We start from the raw sequence: 23,417 nt of genomic DNA, 5'->3' as shown, positions 1-23,417 counted from the left end.
CTTTCCATCCTTTCAGCCCATAACCCCTAACCCTTTGATCTTCTGCCTGTGCACACTTGCCTTTTAACATAACCAGTCATGTTTTGCAGTCAAGACATCTACAAATGAGTAGCAGTTTTCAGACTCACTTTGTTTGCCACTGCGGAGACACAGTTAAATGTGCCTTGGTTTTTAGGCTATAGGCTCTTATCCTGTCTTATATATTTGTATATACACTCTAGCTAATGTGTATTTTAAATTATATCAGCTTTGAAGGTATTTCAACAAAATGGGTCCAATAAAGTCCAATTAACTAACATAAAAATAGAGAGAGGATCAGTGGTTTATATATGAACTTGTCACTGTTTACTATTATGTATGTTGCAGTACCAATTACTAGTAGCTTTTAATCTGGTACTAGTACTTATATTTTGGTAATGAGGAACTATTAAAATAGTTAGGTTAGTATCTATTCCTATTTCCTATTTGTGAGACACAGGCCCGGCGCCATGTCTCACAAATTGCAGACATGGTTTTATGTTTACGCTGCGCGATGCAACGCGTAAAAAGACAGTATAAATCATTATAATCCGTAATTATGTCCCCACTGGATGCAACAAATGCCTTGTTTATAATGGGTTTTAATGTTTTTGTCTCGTCGCTCCGGTCGGGACACGGCGCACTGGATAGCTGGCCAATCAGAGCACACCTCGCTTTTCAGACCGATGAGCTTTGTAAAGTTCGACGCGTTTCATAAAGGCGGGGCATAGAGGAGAAACAATAATGTACAGTATGTGGAAAATAATGTGTTTTTTGAGCCTTAAACCGCATAAACACATTTCATTACACCAAATACACAAAATGTTCTTTTTAGCAACATCATATGACCCCTTTAAAGTGTAAAGGATTCTCAGTATTAGTTTTTAGCATTGTGTGAAATTCTGCATATAACTTAGAAAGCAGTGTATGCAGACGTAAATTTCCAAAACTTGTTTATTGTTTATTTCTCAATGTGAAACAAATGTGGTTTGGAAAAAAGGATTGCACAATGGTAATGAAGGAGCCAGGTTGAAATGCAGCAGGCCTGTGGTGGATGTCTAGATGGGGGAGGTTGACGAAACGCAGGGGCGTGACGCCTCACTTTGCAGTTTGCAGCAGCGCTCACTCGCCTACGGGAGAATGGGAGAGAGACACAGAAAGGGAGGGAGGAGGACCTTGAAGGAAAAAAGTTACAATAAAAATGGCTTCCTTGTCTTTGGAGTCCACAGAACAAACTGAGAACGGCCCAAAGGAGTCCAGGCAAGATGAAGCCAAAGTGAAAGAGGAGACGGATCCGGACGAGGTTTCGGAACAACTGCTCCAAAGCTTCCAGAACTCGGCGCTCACTTTTTCCACCGATCAAGTCGCGTGTCTCTGCGAAGCGCTCCTGCAAGCGGGCAATGTGGATCGCCTGTGGAGATTCCTCTCCACCATCCCTCCTTCGGCCGATCTGCTACGTGGCAACGATACCCTACTGAAGGCCCAGGCTCTGGTCGCTTTCCACCGGGAGGAATTCAATGAGTTGTACGCCATCCTGGACAGTCATGACTTCCACCCGAGTAACCATGGGTTCCTGCAAGACCTCTACTTGAAGGCGCGCTACAAGGAGGCTGAGAGGTCCCGGGGTCGCAGTCTAGGCGCGGTGGACAAATATCGACTGCGCAAAAAGTTTCCTTTGCCCAAAACCATTTGGGACGGAGAGGAGACGGTGTACTGCTTCAAGGAGAAGTCGCGCAACGCTCTGAAGGAGTGTTACAAGATCAACAGGTATCCCACTCCGGTCGAGAAGAAGAATTTAGCCAAAGTCACCGGACTTTCTTTGACTCAAGTCAGCAACTGGTTCAAGAATCGCAGACAGAGGGACAGGACTCCGTCCGGTACCAACAGCAAGAGGTAAGTGCATTGTTTTTTGATCAAGTATATGAACGTTGATTTCTCTCAGGCCCGTGAGAAACATTCTTGAGACAAGAGCAGTAAACAGACCGCTATTGTGTGCGAGGTTACACTAGAACGAGGGTGTAAACTAAAAAACTTGACATCTGAACAGATTGCCCGGTCTGACGGAGGTTGTTACATTCTCATTTTACTGTAATTACTCTTCATAAAGGCCTAGTGTGCAACAGATGATAGATTGTTGTATTTAATAAACCCTTGAACATACTAGGAAACTTTTTGTTGTTGTTAGTTTGAACACAGATACAGATGTGAAAAAAATTTATATTTGGTAAAAATTTGCCTTGCATTATAATTGTGTCTGACAAGTGAAAATGACAAGGAGGTCTTATAAAACACGACTGAAAGCATGTTGCTTTGTTGTGAAATGTGAGATAGGGGCGCCAGGAGTGGCTCATGTTTCCTGAACTACAATGTCTTTCTGTAGTTCATGGATAGTCTCAGGACGGAGAGGATATGGTTGAGAGAGAGAGAGAGAGGCTTCATTAAGATTTAAGTGTACTTACAGTGGTTCCACAAAGTACTTGGAGAGGTAAGCCACACTTAATCTAGGAATTTCTTCCTATAAGAATTTCTTTGCGTTAGAAAAATTTCAGACAGAGTTAGAAAAATTTCAGACAGAGTACAGTAGTTTCTTTGCATTCTTGTTGTGTTTCCCCCCATTCAATTTAATGAACTTAATACATTTTAAAACAGTTTTTTCCCCTTCAGTGCAACTTGAATTGGCTGCCCTCATAAAAAATAATTGCAGTCACATTTTGTGAGGAATATACTGTTTAGGCAAATGTTGTTAAACTTATCTACATTATTTAAAAAAATATATGTTCATACTACTATCACAAATCATTTGGAAAGATTTAATCAAAAAGAATTACTTTACATGTAGTTGGCTTCGATTTGTTCCATGAAGCATGAAGAAATGGAGGCAAAATATCTGAATGTTATTATTATGTCAGTTATGCTTATTCTCTACTAAAATCACATGTTGTGCATATGCCTATTCTGTGTATTTTCATCAGCAAGATATAACAGAATGCAAAAATACAATTCAGTTTTCTAGTTTATGTGATTACTGATCTAAAATACATTTCTAAAACATTCTGCATCAGATGTTAGAACAACATTTATGGAGCTTATAATATGACAAAACTATTTGAATTTGTATTGTATAAATTTGAATTATTGACAAGTGGCATTTATCAAAACTGAGTATTATGTGGCATTTAACATAGTTCTGAATTTGATTTTTTTTAACTTGAATATTGAACATTTGAAATTTAACACAACTAAAAATACAGCTTCAAGTTTTCAAGATGAAGAGGAAATTCGGAACATCAAATTCAATAAGCAGAAATTCAGATCGTACAGAAAGTAGGTCAGAGGTAATCCACAGGGAAGAGCAGATGATCTCCAAAAAGTCAAATGAAGCATTTTGTCCAATTAGTAGTTTTCTGGCGTTCAGATCAGGTTGATCTACCTGATCATGAATTGCCCAGAGGTATCCTAAGTGATTCTTAAACATTTATGTTTCATTTAACATATAGGCCTAAGTTAGAGTTCTCAGCATGTGATATTTGTCCAAGCCAGTGGTTCTCAACCTTTTTTACTCCAAGGCCCCCCTCCTCGCCAAATCAATACATACTTTGCAAAAATTTCACTGCAGATATTCTTTACAACTTAAAAGTACGTAAACCTCAATTATACAGTAATTTGAACAAATAAGCACAAGTCAACCTGCCATACCAAACAAGACCACAGGGAGACGCCAAAGGAATGCAATCACGGATCCATGCAGAATAACTAATCACAACAAAATACAAATGAAAAATGAAACCATTCTGAATGTGTTGAGACTCAGCGATCATAAGGCGGGTCGATGTCATCAGTGAATAGTTCCTCTGTCACAATAAGTTAATTTGAAGCGTTTGATGCCCATATGTACATAAACACCACTGATCCTCAGATATTTCTTCTAAACACGCTTCTTCGACGAGCATCCGTTATAAAAAAACTTGCTGTACATTAATTTGAACAACTTGACATATAAAGAACTGTGTTCAAGCAGTATATGATGTTATAGTGATCTGTGTGCCATGAGCGCACATACATACACGGTTTGCGCATCAATAATACACTGAACAAAATTATAAACGCAACACTTTTGTTTTTGCATTATCATGCTGCAACATGAGGTGATGGTCGTGGATGAATGGCACAACAATGGGCCTCAGGATCTTGTCACGGTATCTCTGTGCATTCAAAATGCCATCAATAAAATGCACCTGTGTTCATTGTCCATAACATACGCCTGCCCATACCATAACCCCACCGCCACCATGGGCCACTCGATCCACAACATTGACATCAGCAAACCGCTCACCCACACGACGCCATACACGCTGTCTGCCATCTGCCCTGTACAGTGAAAACCGGGATTCATCCGTGAAGAGAACACCTCTCCAAAGTGCCAGACGCCATCGAATGTGAGCATTTGCCCACTCAAGTCGGTTACGACAACGAACTGCAGTCAGGTCGAGACCCCGATGAGGATGACGAGCATGCAGATGAGCTTCCCTGAGACGGTTTCTGACAGTTTGTGCAGAAATTCTTTGGTTATGCAAACCAATTGTTGCAGCAGCTGTCCGGGTGGATGGTCTCAGACAATCTTGGAGGTAAAGATGCTGGATGTGGAGGTCCTGGGCTGGTGTGGTTACACGTGGTCTGCGGTTGTGAGGCCGGTTGGATGTACTGCCAAATTCTCTGAAACGCCTTTGGAGACGGCTTATGGTAGAGAAATGAACATTCAATTCACGGGCAACAGCTCTGGTGGACATTCCTGCAGTCAGCATGCCAATTGCACGCTCCCTCAAAACTTGCGACATCTGTGGCATTGTGCTGTGTAATAAAACTGCACATTTTAGAGTGGCCTTTTATTGTGGCCAGCCTAAGGCACACCTGTGCAATAATCATGCTGTCTAATCAGCATCTTGATATGCCACACCTGTGAGGTGGATGGATTATCTCGGCAAAGGAGAAGTGCTCACTAACACAGATTTAGACAGATTTGTGAACAATATTTGAGAGAAATCGGCCTTTTGTGTGCATAGAAAAAGTCTTAGATCTTTGAGTTCAGCTCATGAAAAATGGGGGCAAAAACAAAAGTGTTGCGTTTATAATTTTGTTCAGTATAATAACGGACACATGCGCGCTTAATGTATGACTCCTGTATGTCACTATAATAGTCTTTACTTTGACTACAACCGTCCTCCATCAAAACTTTACTAGAGCGACACGACACTGGCTTGCTTTATATAAAGTCGAGAGCTGTAGTTTGCATATTATATGCTCATGCAGCGGTCGGGTGTTTTGAGTTGCCGTTCAGTCTGTATTTCACACAGCTCGATGAGAAACGGCTTCAGCTGCTCCAAAACATTTATGATGCTTACACCGTGTCTAGACCGGACGAGAGCAGTGAGACGCGTCGCGACAAAAGACAACAGAACCTTATTATAATCAATACTGTCTACACTGAATGGGAAATTCCCAACAGCAAACGGATTCCCCGTACTATTCCTGACGTAGTCCAAGCCCTTTGCAACGGCCGCTTTGTCGCTTCAAGCAGTCACATCCGTATAGACATGGGCTGTGTTCGAAATGCCATACTATCATACTACTCTTACTATTTCTGCAGTATCCAGTATGTATGCTGTGCATAGTATGCAAATTTTCTGTATACATGTAATACCCAGATGACCTACTATATTCGCCAGAATCTGCTAAATATAACTCAAGTACACTGAAATCAGTACAGAAGCTGTTCGGAAGCTGTTCGGAATATTGCAGTATGCTGTGTGTATACTGTGAATAGTATGTGAATTTTCTGTATGCATGGAATGCCCGGATTACCTGCTACATTGGCTGAAATTTGATGTATGCATCTGAAGACGCTGCATGGGATACTGTTTCCCAGAACGCAATGCGCTCCATGTGATGTTTCATCTTCAAACGCGTGAGTGGACTGGAGGTGGGGAATAGTAATTATAAATGTAACACTTGTATTTGTACGTATATACATGTAAACTACAAACTATCGCTGTGTATCTAAAAACAGTATCGTTAGTAGGACATAAATTGTACTTTAATCTCTACAGCACGTTTCCGATCATCAAATGATTGTGTATGCTTTAGGTAGGTTTTTGTCCCAATAAAGTGGCATTCATCTAATACAATTTATATATATACAGTATATGATAATTTACACTCAATATCTTATTGCATACTGTTTTATAATGTACTACAGTATTGAGGTATAAATATCTGCCACCTAACTACTATTTACACTCCTGTTGCTAAAGAAAATGCTGCTATTTTAGTGTAAACAGAATTGATCATTATTTGCACTTAGTGTAACTAGAATATATCGCTTTTTAATATATCGCCACTTAGTGTAACTACCAAAAATATCAATAAAGACAGCTCAGTGTTGATTTAGTTCTGTCCAATATGTAAAGTTAATCAATTATGACATGAGTTCTGGGCAATATAGCATTGTTTACTAGTATGAAGCCTTATTAACAAGCCTTTGTACAAAGAACAGTTAGCTCATTTGTTTCTAAGGTAACAACCTTGACAGCTGTGCTGAATTAATGTTCAGTGTTTGCCATGTGACAGCACTTAAGTATACTACTCTGAAACATTTATTGCTTATTGTATACTGTTTCACACACTATTCTTTAAAAAAAATAGTAGGCAGTATGCACTGTGTACTGGGCAGTAAGCAGTAAGCAAGTATGCCATTTCAAACAGCCATGGTGTTGCGCCGCGCCGCATTCAGTGTAGGAAATATCACTGATTATAATCAATGAGCTCTACTGTCTTTTTTGCTTTCGCTCGCATCCGTGTTTAGACACGGTGGCATGCTAATCACTTTCACACCAAATATACTTTAAAACAAACACCAGAGACCGCTTAGATAAATGTTTTACATGCTGAGAACGCTAACCTAACATATAGGCCTAAATATAAACCATAAATGTTTAAGAATCACTTAGGATACCTCTGGGCGATTCATGATCAGGTAGATCAACCTGATCTTCTTCTTAATTTTATTGGCGGTTGGCAAACCAACTTAAAGGTGCATTTACCGCCACCTACTGGACTGAAGTGTCAACCTGATCTGAACGCCAGAAAACTACTAATAGGCCAAAATGCTTTGTTTGACTTTTCAGAGTTCATCTGCTCTTCCCTGTGGATTACCTCTGACCTACTTTCTGTACGATCTGAATTTCTGCGTATTGAATTTTAGAATATTGAATTTGATGTTCCGAATTTCCTCTTCATCTTGAAAACATGAAGCTGTATTTTTTAAAACGGGATATTTGCAATCAAAGAATTCAGACCAAAAAATTTGCTGTTTAAAAATGCATGTCTATAAAACTCTGCTATAAAAAAATTAAGTTGTGTTAAATTTAAAATGTTCAATATTCAAGTTAAAATAAAATAAAATTCAGAACTATGTTAAATGCCACATAATATTCAGTTTTGATAAATGCCACTTGTCAATAATTCAAATTTATACAATACAAATTCAAATAGTTTTGTCATATTATAAGCTCCATAAACATTCAGCAGCCGTTGTATGTATATATGTGAATCCACTCTTTTTATTCTGTCATTTGCTCATTGCAGCACTTAAACATGGTGACTGGTGCACGTGTTGATTTAAAAAATGAATGAATCTTAATGCCTGCAACTACTCTGAGCATGTCTTACAAGTGCACACATAGAAGAGTGTCAGTGACCATGCGGTGCAAGTTGGCTGGTTTCTGTTGAACCACAAGCTTCACTGGGTCTGGTTTGTAAATAATTTAGGTTTCTCCTCTATTGATACAGCTGTCAAAAAAGTTTTGAATGATTGGTAATTGATGGATGGTAGACATTCATGGAAACTACATCTAGACTGTTTGACCAAATGTAATGTTTCTGTCTTTTCTTTAGTGAATCTGATGGAAACCACAGCACAGAAGATGAAGCCAGCAAGGGAGATCTGGAGGATATTGCTGACAAACCTTCTGCACAAGAGACAGGCAGCTCCAATGCTTCCCTTATATCTTACTCTGGTGCTCCTTGCAGTACTGGTCAGATTATTCTCAACAGCACTGGGGGATTCCTTACAAGCTCTCATCCACTGCTGCTCAATGGGAGCCCTATACTCTCGGGGGCAGGAACGGGGGTCATCATCAGTGGGTTGACACTGAGCGATGGCCACACAGTCACTCTCAGTCCTGTTACAGCTAATGCACCATTGCTACTAAACGGGGCTCAAGTAATCTCCAAAGATGAACGGGGCATCAATGATATAGAGGCCCAAGGCAGCCTGCCCACTGTGGTTCTGAATCCACAAGCCAGTTTAACTAGCACAATACCTCTCTCGCTTAGTGAGTATGCAAAAACTGCCAGCAGCAACGTCTCTCCTTTGGATTTCATCAGTCTTCCAGAGGCCTTGAAGAATCCAGATAACACTCAGTCACTGCCTACAAACTTAATGTCCTCGCCCACCATGTCTACTTCTGTCATCTCCAGTCCCATGGTGCCACTACAGCCCACACAGCCACCTGAAATTGTTGTATTAGGAAAAGCCAAGTCTCAGTCACCAACTCGCAGCTCCTTCTCTAGTCCTCAGGTGCTGTCTTTACCCCAGGTGGTACCATCAATACAGGGCGTTCCAGTTTCTCAACTGATGCAGCATCCATCTGGGGCCACAGTGTCATCTTGCCCCCAGCTTGTTCCAGTCTCCCCAGTGTATTCACAGTTACCCCAAGTCACCATTCCTCAATTTCAGACACAGACCTTGCACATCGGTCCAAGACTTGCGCAAACACAGCCCCAAAATGGCTTGACCACACTAAGCACCAGTAGTGCTTTATCACTCCCCCTGATGGCTGATGGACAAGTTACACAAGTGCTTACACCTCAGCTAGGAGACGAATCTACTTCAGCCACCCTTCCACAGATACAGACCTCCATGGGAACACAAGTCATTCCCATCTCCTCCCCGACTCAAGTTGTGCCCATATCCCAAACCAAAGACTCAAGCCAACCTCAGCTGTTCCCCCTGTCACTGCCTCAACTTATGCCTGTGTCATCCGTTGCGGGAACTCCAACTGGAACCCTGTCCTTCCCTCAGGTGGTCCCAGCAACTCCATCTCTTTCCATTCCGTCCCATGGAGGTGCTTTCCAGATTCTGACGTCTGGATCTGGAACAGGATTGAGTGTTGCCCAGGGACCAATATGCCTTAGCCCAATAGGTCCTCCTCAGAGTGTCCCTACTGGTACCATCCCAGGTGTTCAGTTTCTCAACTCTGGGGTGATTCAGCTACCTACTTCCTCTCCAGGTAGGTCACAAAAAGAATTTCTCTAGCAGTGGAAAACAGTTGTTTGTTTTGTTCTGAAATCAGATGTATTTATTCTGTTTTTGTATCCAGGCAACATCCTACTTGCAGGTGGCATTGGGGGCAGCCCCATCCTAAGTGTTCAAAATGGCAAACTCATCCTCACTATTCCAGCTGGCATCCAGTTCGCCAGCATGCCTGTCAAGTCCGTCCCAGACAATTTGGTCTCAAGCAACAGTACCCTTGATCCTCAATCCTCCGCTGTACATCCACTTGAGAATCAACCAGCACCTTCACTCACTGCTCAAACCTCAAATTCACTACAATCATCTCCTTTGGGGTTTGTTGGCTCCTCTACACTTTACTGCAGCCCTGAGCCAGGGACAATTGCCAACCCAACCCCAGGAGCCTCTCCTAACACCCCAGACTCTTCCAGCACTCCCACTCTTGCAAGTGTCCTACAATCCCAGCAGACCCTTAGCCCTGATAGCATGCTACCACTCAGTCCAATATGTAGCGGTGTGGCAACTGGCCCCCACCTCTCCCAGCTAGTCTGGAGCCCTGTCCCGCTGTCCTCCTCTGCTGGTCTGACATTATTTGACATGCGTGGGAAAGGAGATCTTCCAGAGGACCCTGCTTTGTTGGGCTTGCCAGGTGGAGAGTCCCTCCTGTTTGGCACTCCTCCTCCAGGCGAAGATGTGGAGAGAGATTCTCAGCTGGATGAGGTGGAGGACATGGATGGGGACTCGAAAATTCTTACACAACTACAGTCTGTCCCTGTGGATGATGATCTGGGTTTGTAATCGCCAGTCCTTTTGACAACCTACTAAATGCAGTTAGTGTTAAATCTCAACCTGCAAGAGTTGCATTCCACCATGTCCCAGAAGTGAGAAGAACTATGATTTATGACATCAGAGGTTTGGCATCTTTCCCCACTCTTCCTTGTGTAGATGGAGTTTTAAATAGTGGAAGTATTCAACCTAATAATGGAGTTGTAGAAAAGAACCTCTCTTTTATATATGGAATTCAGTTGAGAAAACTACATATTCAGCAAGGTCATGACTATAGAGGTTGAAAGGCACTGCCATTTTGTCACAGAGAACATTTGTATAGCCAATATTCACCTCTAGGAATCTTAGGTTGTATCTACATGGTTTTTGATGAAACACAGAGCTTGAGGCATGTTACAAGGGCTTACATGACTCCTTAAGTGGCAAAAAGACACTAATATGTCAGAGGCAATCAAGATTATTTTATCTGGGAGTGAAGAGCATGTGGGAATGCCTTCTTTTGTGCCTTACATTTTTGTTACTTTTCAGTTTTATAGATTAAATGACTCTTGACAAGTACTTTTATCTTTAAAGAAGAGAAACAAGTCATATTAGGTTTCCCTCCTAGAGACAATATAATAGAGGTACATGTTTATGCTGATCACAAAACTGGTGTCTTGGAGTGAAATGGGTCAGCTCAATCTAACTATGAAATGAGTCTGAACACGAGCTATACGCACTGGGAGCATTTTGTCAGACAGCCTGTACAGGCGGCTCATAAAGATACCTAGATGCACCAACAGCACCCTGCGCTGGGAGAAGGAAATCAGATTTCAGTGAACTCACAACACTGGGTGGAAGATAAGACTTGGTTGACAAACTAACCTTTAAATGTGCCTGTGACAACTACATTGGATATAATGCATCCTCACTGCTCAGTCTAGGTGCTGTTTTAATTGTATTTTGCTTTAACATTCAGTTGGCTTAAGTGTCTTTTATAGGTGAGTAGATGTGTCAGATTTGTAAATGGCAAGATGCTTGGGTTTTGAACATTACACTTTGTACACACAGTGAAGCACTCTATTTGTGTTGTTTTATATTCCATGTATACAGTATCTTGCAGCGTAAATTTATGATGGCACACTAAACTGACCATGGATATCCTATATTTTGTAGTATGATAGATAATTGACATTGGTTTTCATAGATAAACCATTGTGCTTACCCAAGCATTCCAGCTCATTACCATAAAACTGTGTATAAACCTAACAGGCTTGAGTGTTTGAAGGGAATTGAAGTACTGAATATTTGTCTATGCAACTGTTCCACATGAACCCTGAGATTTGTTTACTGTTAAAAACAGCCGCTTCTTACACTACAGATCCATCATGTACATATACAGTGAAATGTTTTGTTTTTATCCTGTTTATCTTGTCTTTTTAAATTTCAAAATCAAATGTTTTAATTGTAGAATTTCCTCATAGCTCCAGGAAACGCCTTAATTCTTATCAAATGCAATTTGGTCTAGGTGATTCAAAGCTACAAGTATGTCTTTTTCAACACAGGTCATTTTCACCACCAGACTGATTTGCTTATTGCAGAGCACAGCTCTGTATATTTTGCACATTTTATTGTTTTTATTCACGGAGCATTTACATTCTTTTATGGCCCCACAAAATTTGGTGCTATTTTTAAACCATTCAACTGTACAATAAGGCTTTTGTGGAATATTTGGCCTGTGAGATTTTGACTGGTGCACAGTAGTCACCCTTTGTTAACTCTAGCCTTAAGTATACTTGTCTCTCTGTTTTTTTTTAAACAATATTTAATGCATTTATCAATCATTTTGGGGTCAATCGACCTTAAAGCTCTTTCCCTCATTCTAGCTTAGGTTTACACTCCATTTTTTTGCTTTTGCAATGTGTAGCGTCGTCTTTGATTTTTTTAAAATGAAAGTGTTTGTATTTTACATTATTTATGTTACATAGGACTTGTAACATACATTTTTCTTCTTCTTCTTTCAAGCACCTGGACAATGTTTGAACTTTTTTGGAATGTAAGGGAATGTGTGCGTTGTGTGTATGGGTTTGTCCCTGAGTATTGATATTACTCCAGAATGTAATGATTACTATGCTAATGCACATGTATTTTAGTCAGTAGAGTTATATTTGTTCTGTTCACTTTTTAATACTTTCACTTCACTTTCATGTACAAACAGAAAAAAATATGCAGCTGATCAAACCAAAGAGATCTCCCCCCCCCATTATTGTAAACATCTCTTTTTATAGAGGCGTGTTTTGTATCTAATAGTTATTTTATTTTTTATATTCCATTTTGTGATATGTAATAAACATTATATAATGCTATCTGAATGCTTTTTGTTTGAAATTAATCTAAAGGTATTTACATGTTTTGTGAAGCATTTACCGAAATGCCTTTGTCTTAGTACAACAACAACAAAAAATTTTTTTCGCCCAGAAGCAAACCATCTGTGATTCTGTTCCACATCTTTACAACCTTATATGCTATATACGTATATTTCTGCAATGCCATCTCTAACCAAATTGTCTAGCAAATCCTGCACCATGATTTGATTAGGAAATAACATTGCCTTCATATTTAAATAAGCTCCTTTGTGCACCTGACATCTTCCCCAGGTAATTGATACAAATACAAACAACACTTAGTCTGAAAGGTTTGTGTACGTCTGTGTTGGTGCCTGTCTGTTTTTTTAACCCCTATGCTCTCCGATTACCTGCATGTACCAAGTTGTCTGGGCGGGTCTTTGTGGCTGGAGTAGGTAAAACCTGCTAAAACAAAAAAGCTGATACACTTGTCGACTGAACTTATTGGCTAGCACGTCACTGGAGAACAAAAAGGCTATTGTGAGATCCCCTTTACCTGAGAGTGTCTACATTACATTCAAATCAGAAGGTACTTTGGTTTTGCACACTAATGCAGGTTTCGGTCTTCTTGTGAAACTTGCTGTCTTGTGGATTCAATTAATGGCTTTGAAACAGATCTCAGTTGTCCTCTGGATCCCTTGAGTGGACTACGTGGTTGGACGATTTACAACTTGTTTTGCAGACCAATTCCTTGTCATCCCTTGTGGGACCTTCCACCATCCTTGTTCTGATCATGGCGATGGGCTTCTCCCCAGAACAGGTGGCGTGTGTTTGTAAGGTTCTTCTCCAGAGTGGAAGCATGGATTGCTTGTCCTCATTCTTATGCTCTTTACCTTCCATTTCCTCTTCATCCAATGTGTATCTGGGAATGGCCCACAGTCAAGAGAGCGTGCTGAAAGCGCGGGCTGCGGTCGCCTTCCACCACTGTCGTTTTGCTGAGCTCTACGCCTGGTTAGAGGCGAACGTGTTCTCCCCGCGCAGTCACCCTCTCCTCCAGCAGCTCTGGCTCCAGGCTCACTACATGGAGGCTGAATTGCAGAGGGGCCGGCCTCTTGGGGCCGTGGGGAAGTACCGCATCCGCCGCAAATTCCCTCTTCCTCGTACCATCTGGGATGGAGAGGAGACCAGCTACTGCTTCAAGGTGTTTAAATCTGTTGTAGTACATTAAGTCCTTGATGTAAATGGATCAATGAGCACTGATTTATCTGATTGTGTGTTAGTGTCAAAATAATCTTGATTCCTTTTGGGAGAGATTTCAAGAGCTTTCGGTTGCATCCCCTGCTCGCAGGAAAAGTCTCGCAGTGTATTGCGAGAGTGGTACTGCAGAAAGCCGTACCCCTCGCCGCGAGAGAAACGAGATTTGGCTGCAGCCACTGGACTCACTGCTACACAAGTCAGCAACTGGTTCAAGAACCGTCGACAGCGGGACAGAGCTGCGACCAGCCGTCAGGGGTAAGAGACACTCCTTCACTCTACATGCACCAGGGGAACAACATATTAGATTCCCGCTGGTACACAAACAGTTTTCGCTCAGACACTGCTAGTAAATTTCACAAATAATAAACGGCAAGTAACACATTGAGTCAAATGTGATATTTTGAAGTAGACTTATGCAGCATTTTCTTGTAAAACATACTCTAATAATCTTTATTTACAGCTTTTTTTACTCTTACGTTTTTAAGCCCTATGAAATGTTTGGCTTTAGATACGTGGTTCTCAACCAGGGGGCTTCAGGACGACTTAAAATAATCTGAAAGAAGACAAAACAAGCATTAAATTGTTAATTAACTAAAAATTAATATACTTGTTTTAACTGATCCCCTTGGACAACTGTTTTTTTTCTTCTTCTAGGCCTGGAAAAGTCTTGTAAATTAATAAAATCTTATAGCTTCATGGGCATTTCTTATAATGATTATACATATTTCTATGCCAAACTCTAAAATATTTTACTAGAATTCTGAGTAAAAAAAATATTAAAAATCCTTATCCAAATGGTTGAGAACCACTGCTTTAGATGGTTAAAGAGCCTGTTAGAAAGAAAAGCAGTCTTCTTTCATTGGCTCCATGCTGCCCTCTGCTGGATGTCACAAACCAAAAGAATTCAGAACCCATTTACATATTCATGTTTGATCCCAGTATGGCATATTTCAGATTTTATATTCGAGTTATTCCTGTGTTCCAGCAGAACGTCAGCAGGAGCGTTCCTGAGCTCTGATGAGGAACTCTCACCGCCGGCGAGTCCCAGCACACTCTTCTCCTGCTCCCAGCAGCTCTCTGCCCACCCGCCCCCTCTACGCCACCTGGGACACACTACTGAAATTGATGCAGTGGAATACAGGTCATAAAACAATGTTTTGCAGTTTACTGGTGCAACATAATTGAAATAGGTGTCTTTATAAGTCACAGCTGTGAGCCTAGATTGTGAACGGCATAAAAGAGAGTCAGGGGAATAGGCCAATGCTTCTTCTTTTTTTTAGCCTTCTATGCAGTTGTTTGACAGCGTGGCAGAAGTTAGCAAAATGGCTGAAATCACTTACAGCACCTTTAACAAAGTCAATCTTGAGCTCTGTAAAACAAAACTGAGCATCAGTTCAGCTGGCAGCAAATTTTTTTTCTTTTTTGTAATTTTGTTTAGTTTGTAGTGCACCCTAACGTCGGTGTTTCAGTGCATACTGTATTTCAGTAAAGCAAGTTTATTCCACTTGTGCAACTAGCAGTAGTTTGAATTGAAAATGCCAAAGTATCTTCCATTTTTTCCCCCATAATTTGTGACCGCTCATAATGCTGCATCTTCTTCCATTGCTATAACTGAGTCACATCCTCTCTTTGTATGTCTTGTTTTTTTTTGTTTTTTTTAAGTCAGCATGAAATTTAAATTCACCCTACCTGTTTTCTAATTGCATGTTATTGATCTTATTGTGAATAATTTATCCATGCATGTTTCATTTTGTAAAAAATTGACGTAATTTTTAATCGAAATGTCATAACTCCATCATCTCCATCTGGTGTGCGCCGAACTCTTCCAATTATTTTGTTCTCATAAACCCCATCCTTTATTACAATTGATTGAAACTACTTTTTTTCTTTTTCGGTAATCTGTTTCACTTGGACATGCATCACAATACAGTAGAAAAGACAGACCTCTACTTCCATTTCACCATGACTTAAAAAAAAAAATTATCATTTTTGCAGCCCCAAAGAGTAACATATCAATACAGCAGCAGACTTTAATTTGCTGTAACTCAACACAGGATCAATCTTAGTGTTCTATACTTCAACAAAATTAAAAGACACTCAAATCCAGAGTTTCCTTAAGTTTATTATGAATATCCATTAGACCCTTGACATGGTCTTTTGGTTCATAATGGTAACAGCTCAATGACTGAGGAACATAAAAAAAAAAAAAAGATCTATCTCTCTCAGGTCACATGAAATGCTACTCACAGATTCTTAAAACAATTGTCTCTCAGTGTCTTGCATACTGACCTTCTTGTAAAGTGCACCACCACTGCCTTTCCCGAACACAGCTTGAATGCAACAGCATTTAAAATACAGTTCATCAGCACATACTGTGCAAATTATGGATAATGAACTAACTGAATGTAATAATTAAACAAACTTCACTCCGAGTTCCATTGAATGACATGAAACGAGTCTTTTACCACAAAATTAACAGTCTCTTTAAGGATGACATTAGGGCTCCTACAGCTGCCGTAACGTTTGTCCTATTATGACATATGGCTCTTTTCAGCAGAAAAATATATGAATATCTTCAGCATGTACCATTCACATTCCAAATAAACACGTCATTATGCTGTGTGTCTCTTTGGTTATTCTGATCTATGGCTCTATTATTATTATTATTATTATTACCAGCTCCTACATCACACATTCAACTGCACTGAACACATGGTCATGTGCTGTGATCGTCTGCTGTAGGATGATCATCACAGCATGTTTAGAGGCTCAGGTACTCGGCCACGAAGATGGCCAGGATTCTAGTTAGGTTTTCCACCGTGGGCCTGTGCATCCTCTCCTCTGCATCATCCAGTGTGTGCCAGAACACAGGAAATGGTGTGGGGATCAAGTGAAGCACAGGTACACCTGGTTCAGAAGTATAAACGAAACCAATTCAACTTGTTCGATCCATTTGCTTTACGTTGTTTGCACAACAAAAGTAAACACAGCCGTGATCTGTGCATCACTTGTAATTTAAATAGGCTGCACTACCATTCAAAAGATTGGGGTTGGAAAGATTTTTATAATGTTATAATTTTGATCAAAATACAGTAAAAACATGGATATTGTGAAATATGATTACAATTGAAAATAACTTTTTTTTTATTTTAATATATTTTAAAATGTAATTTATAGCTGTGATGGCAAAGCTGAATTTTCAGCATCAATACTCCAGTCTTCAGGGTCACATGATCCTTCAGAAATCATTCTAATATGCTGATTTGGTGCTCAAGAAATATTTCTTCGTATTATCAATGTTGAAAATAGTTGTGCTTCCTAATATTTTTGTGGAAACCATGCTAATTTTTTTTCAGGATTCTCTGATGAATAAAAAGTCAAAAAGAACAGCATTTTTACATGAAAAAAAGGTAAAAAAAAAAAAAAACATGAAATTTTTTTTTATGTTAATGTGTTTAAAACAAAACTTCTGAATAGTAGCATATGTTGTCTGACTGTTTACTGACCTCTGTTTAAAAATGGAATGTGATCATCCTGCACGGGACCAAGATAAAAATCTTTCCTGAAGTAACTCTGTTCTGATGGGTGAGATGTCAACAAACCCTGTTTGTGGAGTCTCTTCTCTGAAAAAGAAACAGAGAGGGATTCTGACTGTAAACGTCATGCATTTTTAGGCTGCAACCCAATCGGGGTTGTTTTGAACTTATACCTGCAGTGATCAGTCGGTCAAACCATCTGGCTGTGTTATCAAAGTGATTGACAATCAATGGTTCTGGGCCACCAAGCAGGTCCAGCAGGACTAACAGATCCTGGAAGGAAAATCGAGTTTCAACATTAAAATAACAGGGTATTCACATCTCATTAAAAATATAAAAATAAAAAAGGTAATACATCTATTTACCAGTGAATATTTTTTTGTATTAACTTTTCCGTCTTCAGGTCTAGTGTGACACAATTAATTAAAATTAAATTTAAATCAAAATTTAATTTCTACTTTAAGGTAAAACATAAAAAAGGATTTAAATAAAATAATACAATTAAATAAAATGTAATAATAAAAGTATCATTAATAAAATATTATACAAAAAAACAAATTCATGTTTAAATGTAATTCTAATCAATTTATAAATCAGTTTACCAAGGTATTTCTTGTTTGTTTTAACATTTCCCTCCTCAGGTCTAGGATGATTAATTAAAATAAAATTTAAATCAAAATCTATTACTACTTTAAGGTAAAACATATAAAAAAGAATTTAAATAAAATAATACTATTAAATACAATTTAATAATAAAAGTATTATTAATAAAATATTATATAAAATATAAAATAATGTTTAAATGTAATTTTAATAAATTATAAAATAGTTTACCAAGGTATTTCTTGTTTGTTTTAACATTTCCATCCTCAGGTCTAGGATGATTAATTAAAAAAAATATATATATTATTACTGTAAGATTACTATTATACTGTAAAGTAATACTAATAATAATAACAACAATAATAATAAAATACAGTTAAATAAAAAATAGTCAAATATCAGATTTTTTTTACTTTCATTAAAAACATTTCTATACTGTGTTTTTGTTTTTTTCTATACAGGGTGTTTTTGTGTATAAACCACCAATGAATTAATGTTTTTATTTGTTGTACATGTATGAATGCAATTAATTTTGTAGCTGATGTGATGATTGAACCTGTATTGAATGACAAATCAAAGTTACGAGGAGGTCTTCAAATATCTGAAACGTCTTGAAAAGGGTATTAAAAAGTATTACATTTGACATGCTGATAGCTGCGGATACCCTGAACTCAAAACCTCTCATCCATAAACATTCTTTACCATTAACCACACAGCAAAATATATGAAAAAACAAACAGACAGACTGATCGAAGTACACACAACCTCACCACTGCCTGGAGAAGAGTGGTTTTGGTGGATCCAGAAGGGTGGGGAGTACGGGCCATAAGTTCAGCCAGATGACGAGAACCGTAGAGAGAGTCTGTTTCTGTCCATTCCTCAAAAGCCTCCTCTCCATCAAAAAACACCAACTGCAATGTAACAGCAGACCTCTGGAGAGAAAGGCAGACAGAGAGGATGCAGGTAATCTATTCTCTCTCGGACTCATAATGAAGTACACACACTTTAGGCTTGATTCAGCAATGTGATGCAGCTGATTCTTGTTAAATATCTTCACCCTTTTCCTCATGATTGTGATTTACCTGCAGTTTTAGAGCTTTAAGCTGTGTGTCCAGAGCAGTGGCCAGCTCCAAGATCATAGCACAGGGTATGGCTGAATCACTGGCACCCACAAACACCCGCTTGGGGTTTTTAGGGTCTGCAGGTAAGATCTTTGAGTCATGGTGGCATGCTAGAAGCAGCCTGCGAGGAGCCGTGGGGTCCAGAACTGCTAGAACATTGGTGAAGGTCACTTTACCCTGCGGGGTGGATGAAACGAAGGAATTCTCTTCCAGTGTCCATCCTGCTGACAGTGAGCCCAGCTGGGACAAGATGTGCTGTAGTTGGAAGAGGTGAGAGAATTTTACTGACCTTCACTGCATGTTTATCAGAAAAAGATATTTAAAGGGGTCCTATTATGCTTTTTCACTTTTTCAACTTTAGTTAGTCTGTAATGTTGCTGTTTGAGCATAAAAAAGATCTGCAAAGTTACAAAGCTCAAAGTCCACTTCAAGCACACACTGGCCCAGCTAACCAATCACAGCACACACTGGCCCAGCTAACCAATCACAGCACACACTGGCCCAGCTAACCAATCACAGCACATTTCGTATTTCAGAAGGCGGGCTTTCATTTGATACAGGAACTATTCGAGCCGTTCATGCCAGACTGGGGAGAGAGGTGCTGTAATAATGTAAAATATGTGAAAAATAATGTGTTTTTCAAACAACCTAGTATGAGAGCCTGTTCTAGTATACCCCCAAAACAAAATCAAGACTTTGTAAAAGAGCATAATAGGACCCCTTTAAAGGAATAGTTCACTCAAAATTGAAAATCTGCTGAAACTTTACTCAGCCTGAGAGCCATCCAGGATGTTAATGTTTTTTTTATTTTTTATTATTGCATCACTTGCTCATCAATGGATCCTCTGCAGTGAATGGGTGCCGTCAGAATGAGAGTCCAAACAGCTGATAAAAACATCACAATAATCCACAAGTAATCAACACGACCCTAGTCCATCAATTAATATTTTGTGATGTGAAATGCTGCATGTTTGTAAGAAATAAATCCATCAAGGCTTTTTAACTTTAAACCAGTGCTTCTGGTCATAATTCATAATGCTTTCTTCACAGAAAAAGACCATCCCATGTTGTCCTTTCACATCAAAATCCACCGACATATTTGTTTAGAACTGTAAAATAGTGCTTGATCTGTGCATATATCTTTCTTGATTCAGACAAGATGACTTTTTCGCTGGGAAAAGCATTATAATGAATAGAAGAGGTTAAAAAAACATCTTGATAGATTTACTTCTTACAAACACAGCTTGTCGCGTCACAAGATGTTAATTAATTAACTGGAGTCATGTTGATTACTTGTGGATTTCTGTCATGTTTTCATCAGCTGTTTGAACTCTCATTTTGACGGCACCCATTCACTGCAGAGGATCCATTGGTGACCAAGTGATGTACTGCTAAATTTCTCCAAATCTGTTAAGATGAAGAAACAAACTTATCTACATTTTGTACGGCCTGCAGGTGAGTACATTTTCAGCAAATTTTCATTTTTGGGTGAACTATTTAAAAAAAGAGAGCAATGTTATTACATATATCTTGTAATATAGGAAACAATGTGCAATATATTACGACCTGGGTCTAGGGTCAGGGATGTAATCGCGCTGTGATTGAAGATGTTTAGATAGTAGTAGAACATGTATTGTTCAGGGTGAGGCATTACCTGCCGTATGGTCTGACTGCCTGCAGTCCCGGGCACTCGTTCAATTAGCAGGGGCCGCAGGTGAGTCTCCCAGAGCCGATGCCCGTCCACCTGTGCTGCAAACTTCTTTATTTGTGCCACAGAGTGTTTATTTGGCTTATGAGCATTCTGCAGAAATGAAAAGGTGAGCATATGATCATATTTATCTTATCTAAAAAAGGGTGTCCAAATCCTCTTCCTGACAGGCCCCCTTCCTGCAGAATTTAGGTCAAACCATAGCTAAACAAACTTGAACCAGCTAATCAAGGTCTTTAGGATTACTAGAAACTTCAAAGTAGGTGTGTTAGAGCAGTTTGGAACTAAGCACATTGGGCTGTGAAGGGCCACATACTGTCAAAAATAAACACAATAAAAGTAGTCCATACTTGGAAAGGAAAGGAAAGGATGTGACGTGTGGTGTCCCATACTCGGAATTTGTGCTCTGCATTTACCTATCCAAGTGCACACACACAGTAGTGAGAAGTGAACACACACACACACACACACCGTGAACACACACTCGGAGCAGTGGGCAGCCATATTGCTGCGGCAATCCAAGGCTTTGGTTATTCCAAAGCTGCCAAGTCCACAGGGGGCACCCTGATATGGACTGTGGACCTCTTGATATTGCATATTTTATGGTGTTTTTCTTTTTCTTTTTTGGAGCATGACAGTCTGTGCCCATTTGCTTTTTTGAAAACAGCAATGTAAACATTCTGCCTAACATCTACCTTTGTCCTCCATGGAAGAGAGGCAGTGTTATTTTAGTATTATATGAATACTATGTATATGAATATATGTATATGTATAGTATATGAATACTTTGAATTCTTTTATTTTTGCATTTTCAGTTACATTTAATTTTAGTATCTTGTTTTTCTTTTTCTTTTTTGGAGCATGACAGTCTGTGCCCATTTGCTTTTTTGAAAACAGCAATGTAAACATTCTGCCTAACATCTACCTTTGTCCTCCATGGAAGAGAAGCAGTGTTATTTTAGTATTATATGAATACTATGTATATGAATATATGTATAGTATATGAATACTTTGAATTCTCTTTTATTTTTGCATTTTCAGTTACATTTAATTTTAGTATCTTTTAATGTACTTTTCTTAAATTACTATTTAGGTTTCATTTATTATTTACGTTTAATTTATTATTATTTCTGTTTTAGTTAAGTTTTAGTTTATTTAATTCCAGTTAATAATTTCAGCGCTTCAATTTAAAGTTATTTCAGTAAGTTGCCACAGCAAAATATCTAATTTTCGTTTAGTTTACATTTTTTTCACCCTTCTTTCTTTCTTTCTTTAAGCTTAATTTCAATTTTTTTTTAAATCAATTAATAGTTTTAGTTAATGATAATAACCTTGCAAGAAAGTCAATCCTGAAGATGGAATTACATATCAAAATAATGACAGAATTTTTATCTTTGGGTCAAACAAGTCTTTCAGTAAGACAGAATTGTTAGTCGTAGCATAAATGCATTAGCTCAGTTCAGCTCACCCTGTCGCTGGTGAGCTGTGCAGCATGCTGCTGTAGGGTGCCGCCGGGCTCTGCAGACAGATACAGCGCCAGAATCATGGCCAGCGAGAGCGCGCCGCAGAGACACAGCAGCAGCACGCGCACGCGCGCCACTCTCAGCGGGTCGCATCCTGCCAGCGCGTGCCCGTTATTGGCGTGCAAAGCTTTGGGTCTTCGGCCGGCTCTTGACATTCTGACGTGGCGTTGACGGCTGACTCCCGGTTAAAGATGCTGGGGCATAAAGATGCTGGGGCAACGGCGACAGGCGTGTCCCTCCAGCTTTGGCACTGACCGCACGCCAAAGGACACGTCAGTACTTTAAACGGCCAGCTTTGTCCACTATCGCTATTGTCACCGTACTGTACAAAACACTAATTTATATGACATTTCAGAGCCCAACGAAACGGGTCATGTTTTACTAAAGTGTTTTCTACACGAATACTACCTTTTCTACCTCTTAAATTGCCTCGTAAACAAGAACCAGAGACGACTTTTACTCTACTAACATTACTTTTCCCGTTCAAAACGTCACATTTCACACAAAATAAGGCGATTTTACCTTGTTAAAGAACTCAAATACCACCAGGAACGTCTTTAATAGCTACTTCCAAGAGCAAAAAATACGCGAAGTAAACAAAGTTTGCGCCCTTCCGTCTGGAGTCACTAAGCCGTGTCTATTAATCATGCAATAACTGAATGAACTCTGTCAACACTGGAGCTGGACTTCAGCCACTCAACCCTAGAAAGTCAGTCACCGCCGAGATCAGCGCTCTCCCGTCACTGGTGACGCATCTGACGTCGCTAGATGTTCAAAATACGAGTGCATGGCGAACTAACAAAAGCGGTGTGTCCTTTTCTATTTTCTTCTTTTATTAAGGCTTGTAATGGGGGTACGTTATACAGTCTGCTGCAGCCTCTCTTGACTGCGCTTCCGCCATGGCGATGTCAGTCTGGCCGAGGTAGCATGTCATCTTAAAGGGACAGGCGCTCAATGTTCGCTTGCTGCGTTCTTGTCGGACTGAACACAGGTTGAACAATATAAAAGTTATTCTTATTCTTAAAGTTATTCTTCTAATATTATTATACTTAAATGCTTATATTATAGTTACTGTTATATTTACTTGGAAAAAAATTCAGGGAACATTTCACAGCAAAAAGACACATGCACCACCATAGATAGGCTATATATATATATATATATATATATATGTATATATATGTGTGTGTGT

At 39.4% G+C, this 23,417-nt stretch overlaps 3 protein-coding genes across 7 annotated transcripts; 2 read left to right on the top strand and 1 right to left on the bottom strand.

The window, feature by feature from the left end:
- The first annotated feature begins 1,047 nt into the window (after window positions 1–1,047).
- On the top strand, window positions 1,048–12,388 carry six5 (SIX homeobox 5). Its single transcript, XM_016575958.1, has 3 exons — window positions 1,048–1,911; window positions 7,969–9,365; window positions 9,456–12,388. The coding sequence occupies exons 1-3, from the start codon at window positions 1,220–1,222 to the stop codon at window positions 10,163–10,165; spliced, it is 2,799 nt and encodes a 932-aa protein (XP_016431444.1). The 5' UTR covers window positions 1,048–1,219; the 3' UTR covers window positions 10,166–12,388.
- An 882-nt stretch (window positions 12,389–13,270) lies between these two features.
- On the top strand, window positions 13,271–14,882 carry six9 (SIX homeobox 9). Its single transcript, XM_016575911.1, has 3 exons — window positions 13,271–13,678; window positions 13,826–13,989; window positions 14,723–14,882. The coding sequence occupies exons 1-3, from the start codon at window positions 13,271–13,273 to the stop codon at window positions 14,880–14,882; spliced, it is 732 nt and encodes a 243-aa protein (XP_016431397.1).
- Window positions 14,883–15,836: 954 nt separating this feature from the next.
- On the bottom strand, window positions 15,837–23,120 carry qpctla (glutaminyl-peptide cyclotransferase-like a). Of its 5 annotated transcripts, none has more exons than XR_001642001.1 (8): window positions 22,171–23,120; window positions 20,649–20,795; window positions 18,956–19,249; window positions 18,644–18,805; window positions 17,444–17,543; window positions 17,241–17,357; window positions 16,077–16,641; window positions 15,837–15,973 (listed from the first exon to the last, which is right to left on the bottom strand). XR_001642001.1 is itself a non-coding variant. In XM_016575956.1 (8 exons), exons 1-8 carry the CDS (start codon window positions 22,378–22,380, stop codon window positions 16,496–16,498), a joined length of 1,128 nt encoding a protein of 375 aa, XP_016431442.1. In that variant the 5' UTR covers window positions 22,381–23,120; the 3' UTR covers window positions 15,837–16,495. The 5 variants fall into 5 exon arrangements, 4 of the variants coding, with proteins under 4 accessions (XP_016431442.1, XP_016431439.1, XP_016431440.1 ...); XM_016575956.1 differs by having other exon boundaries at window positions 15,837–16,641; window positions 22,171–22,288; window positions 22,337–23,120; XM_016575953.1 differs by having other exon boundaries at window positions 15,837–16,641; window positions 22,171–22,559; window positions 22,748–23,120.
- Window positions 23,121–23,417: the final 297 nt, after the last annotated feature.

This window comes from Sinocyclocheilus rhinocerous, unplaced genomic scaffold, assembly GCF_001515625.1.
Source record: "Sinocyclocheilus rhinocerous isolate Xijiao unplaced genomic scaffold, SAMN03320098_v1.1 scaffold23, whole genome shotgun sequence".
In the NCBI taxonomy this organism is placed as follows: domain Eukaryota; kingdom Metazoa; phylum Chordata; class Actinopteri; order Cypriniformes; family Cyprinidae; genus Sinocyclocheilus; species Sinocyclocheilus rhinocerous.
Note: the sequence above shows the minus strand (reverse complement) of the source record. Positions and strands in the feature narration are given on the sequence as shown.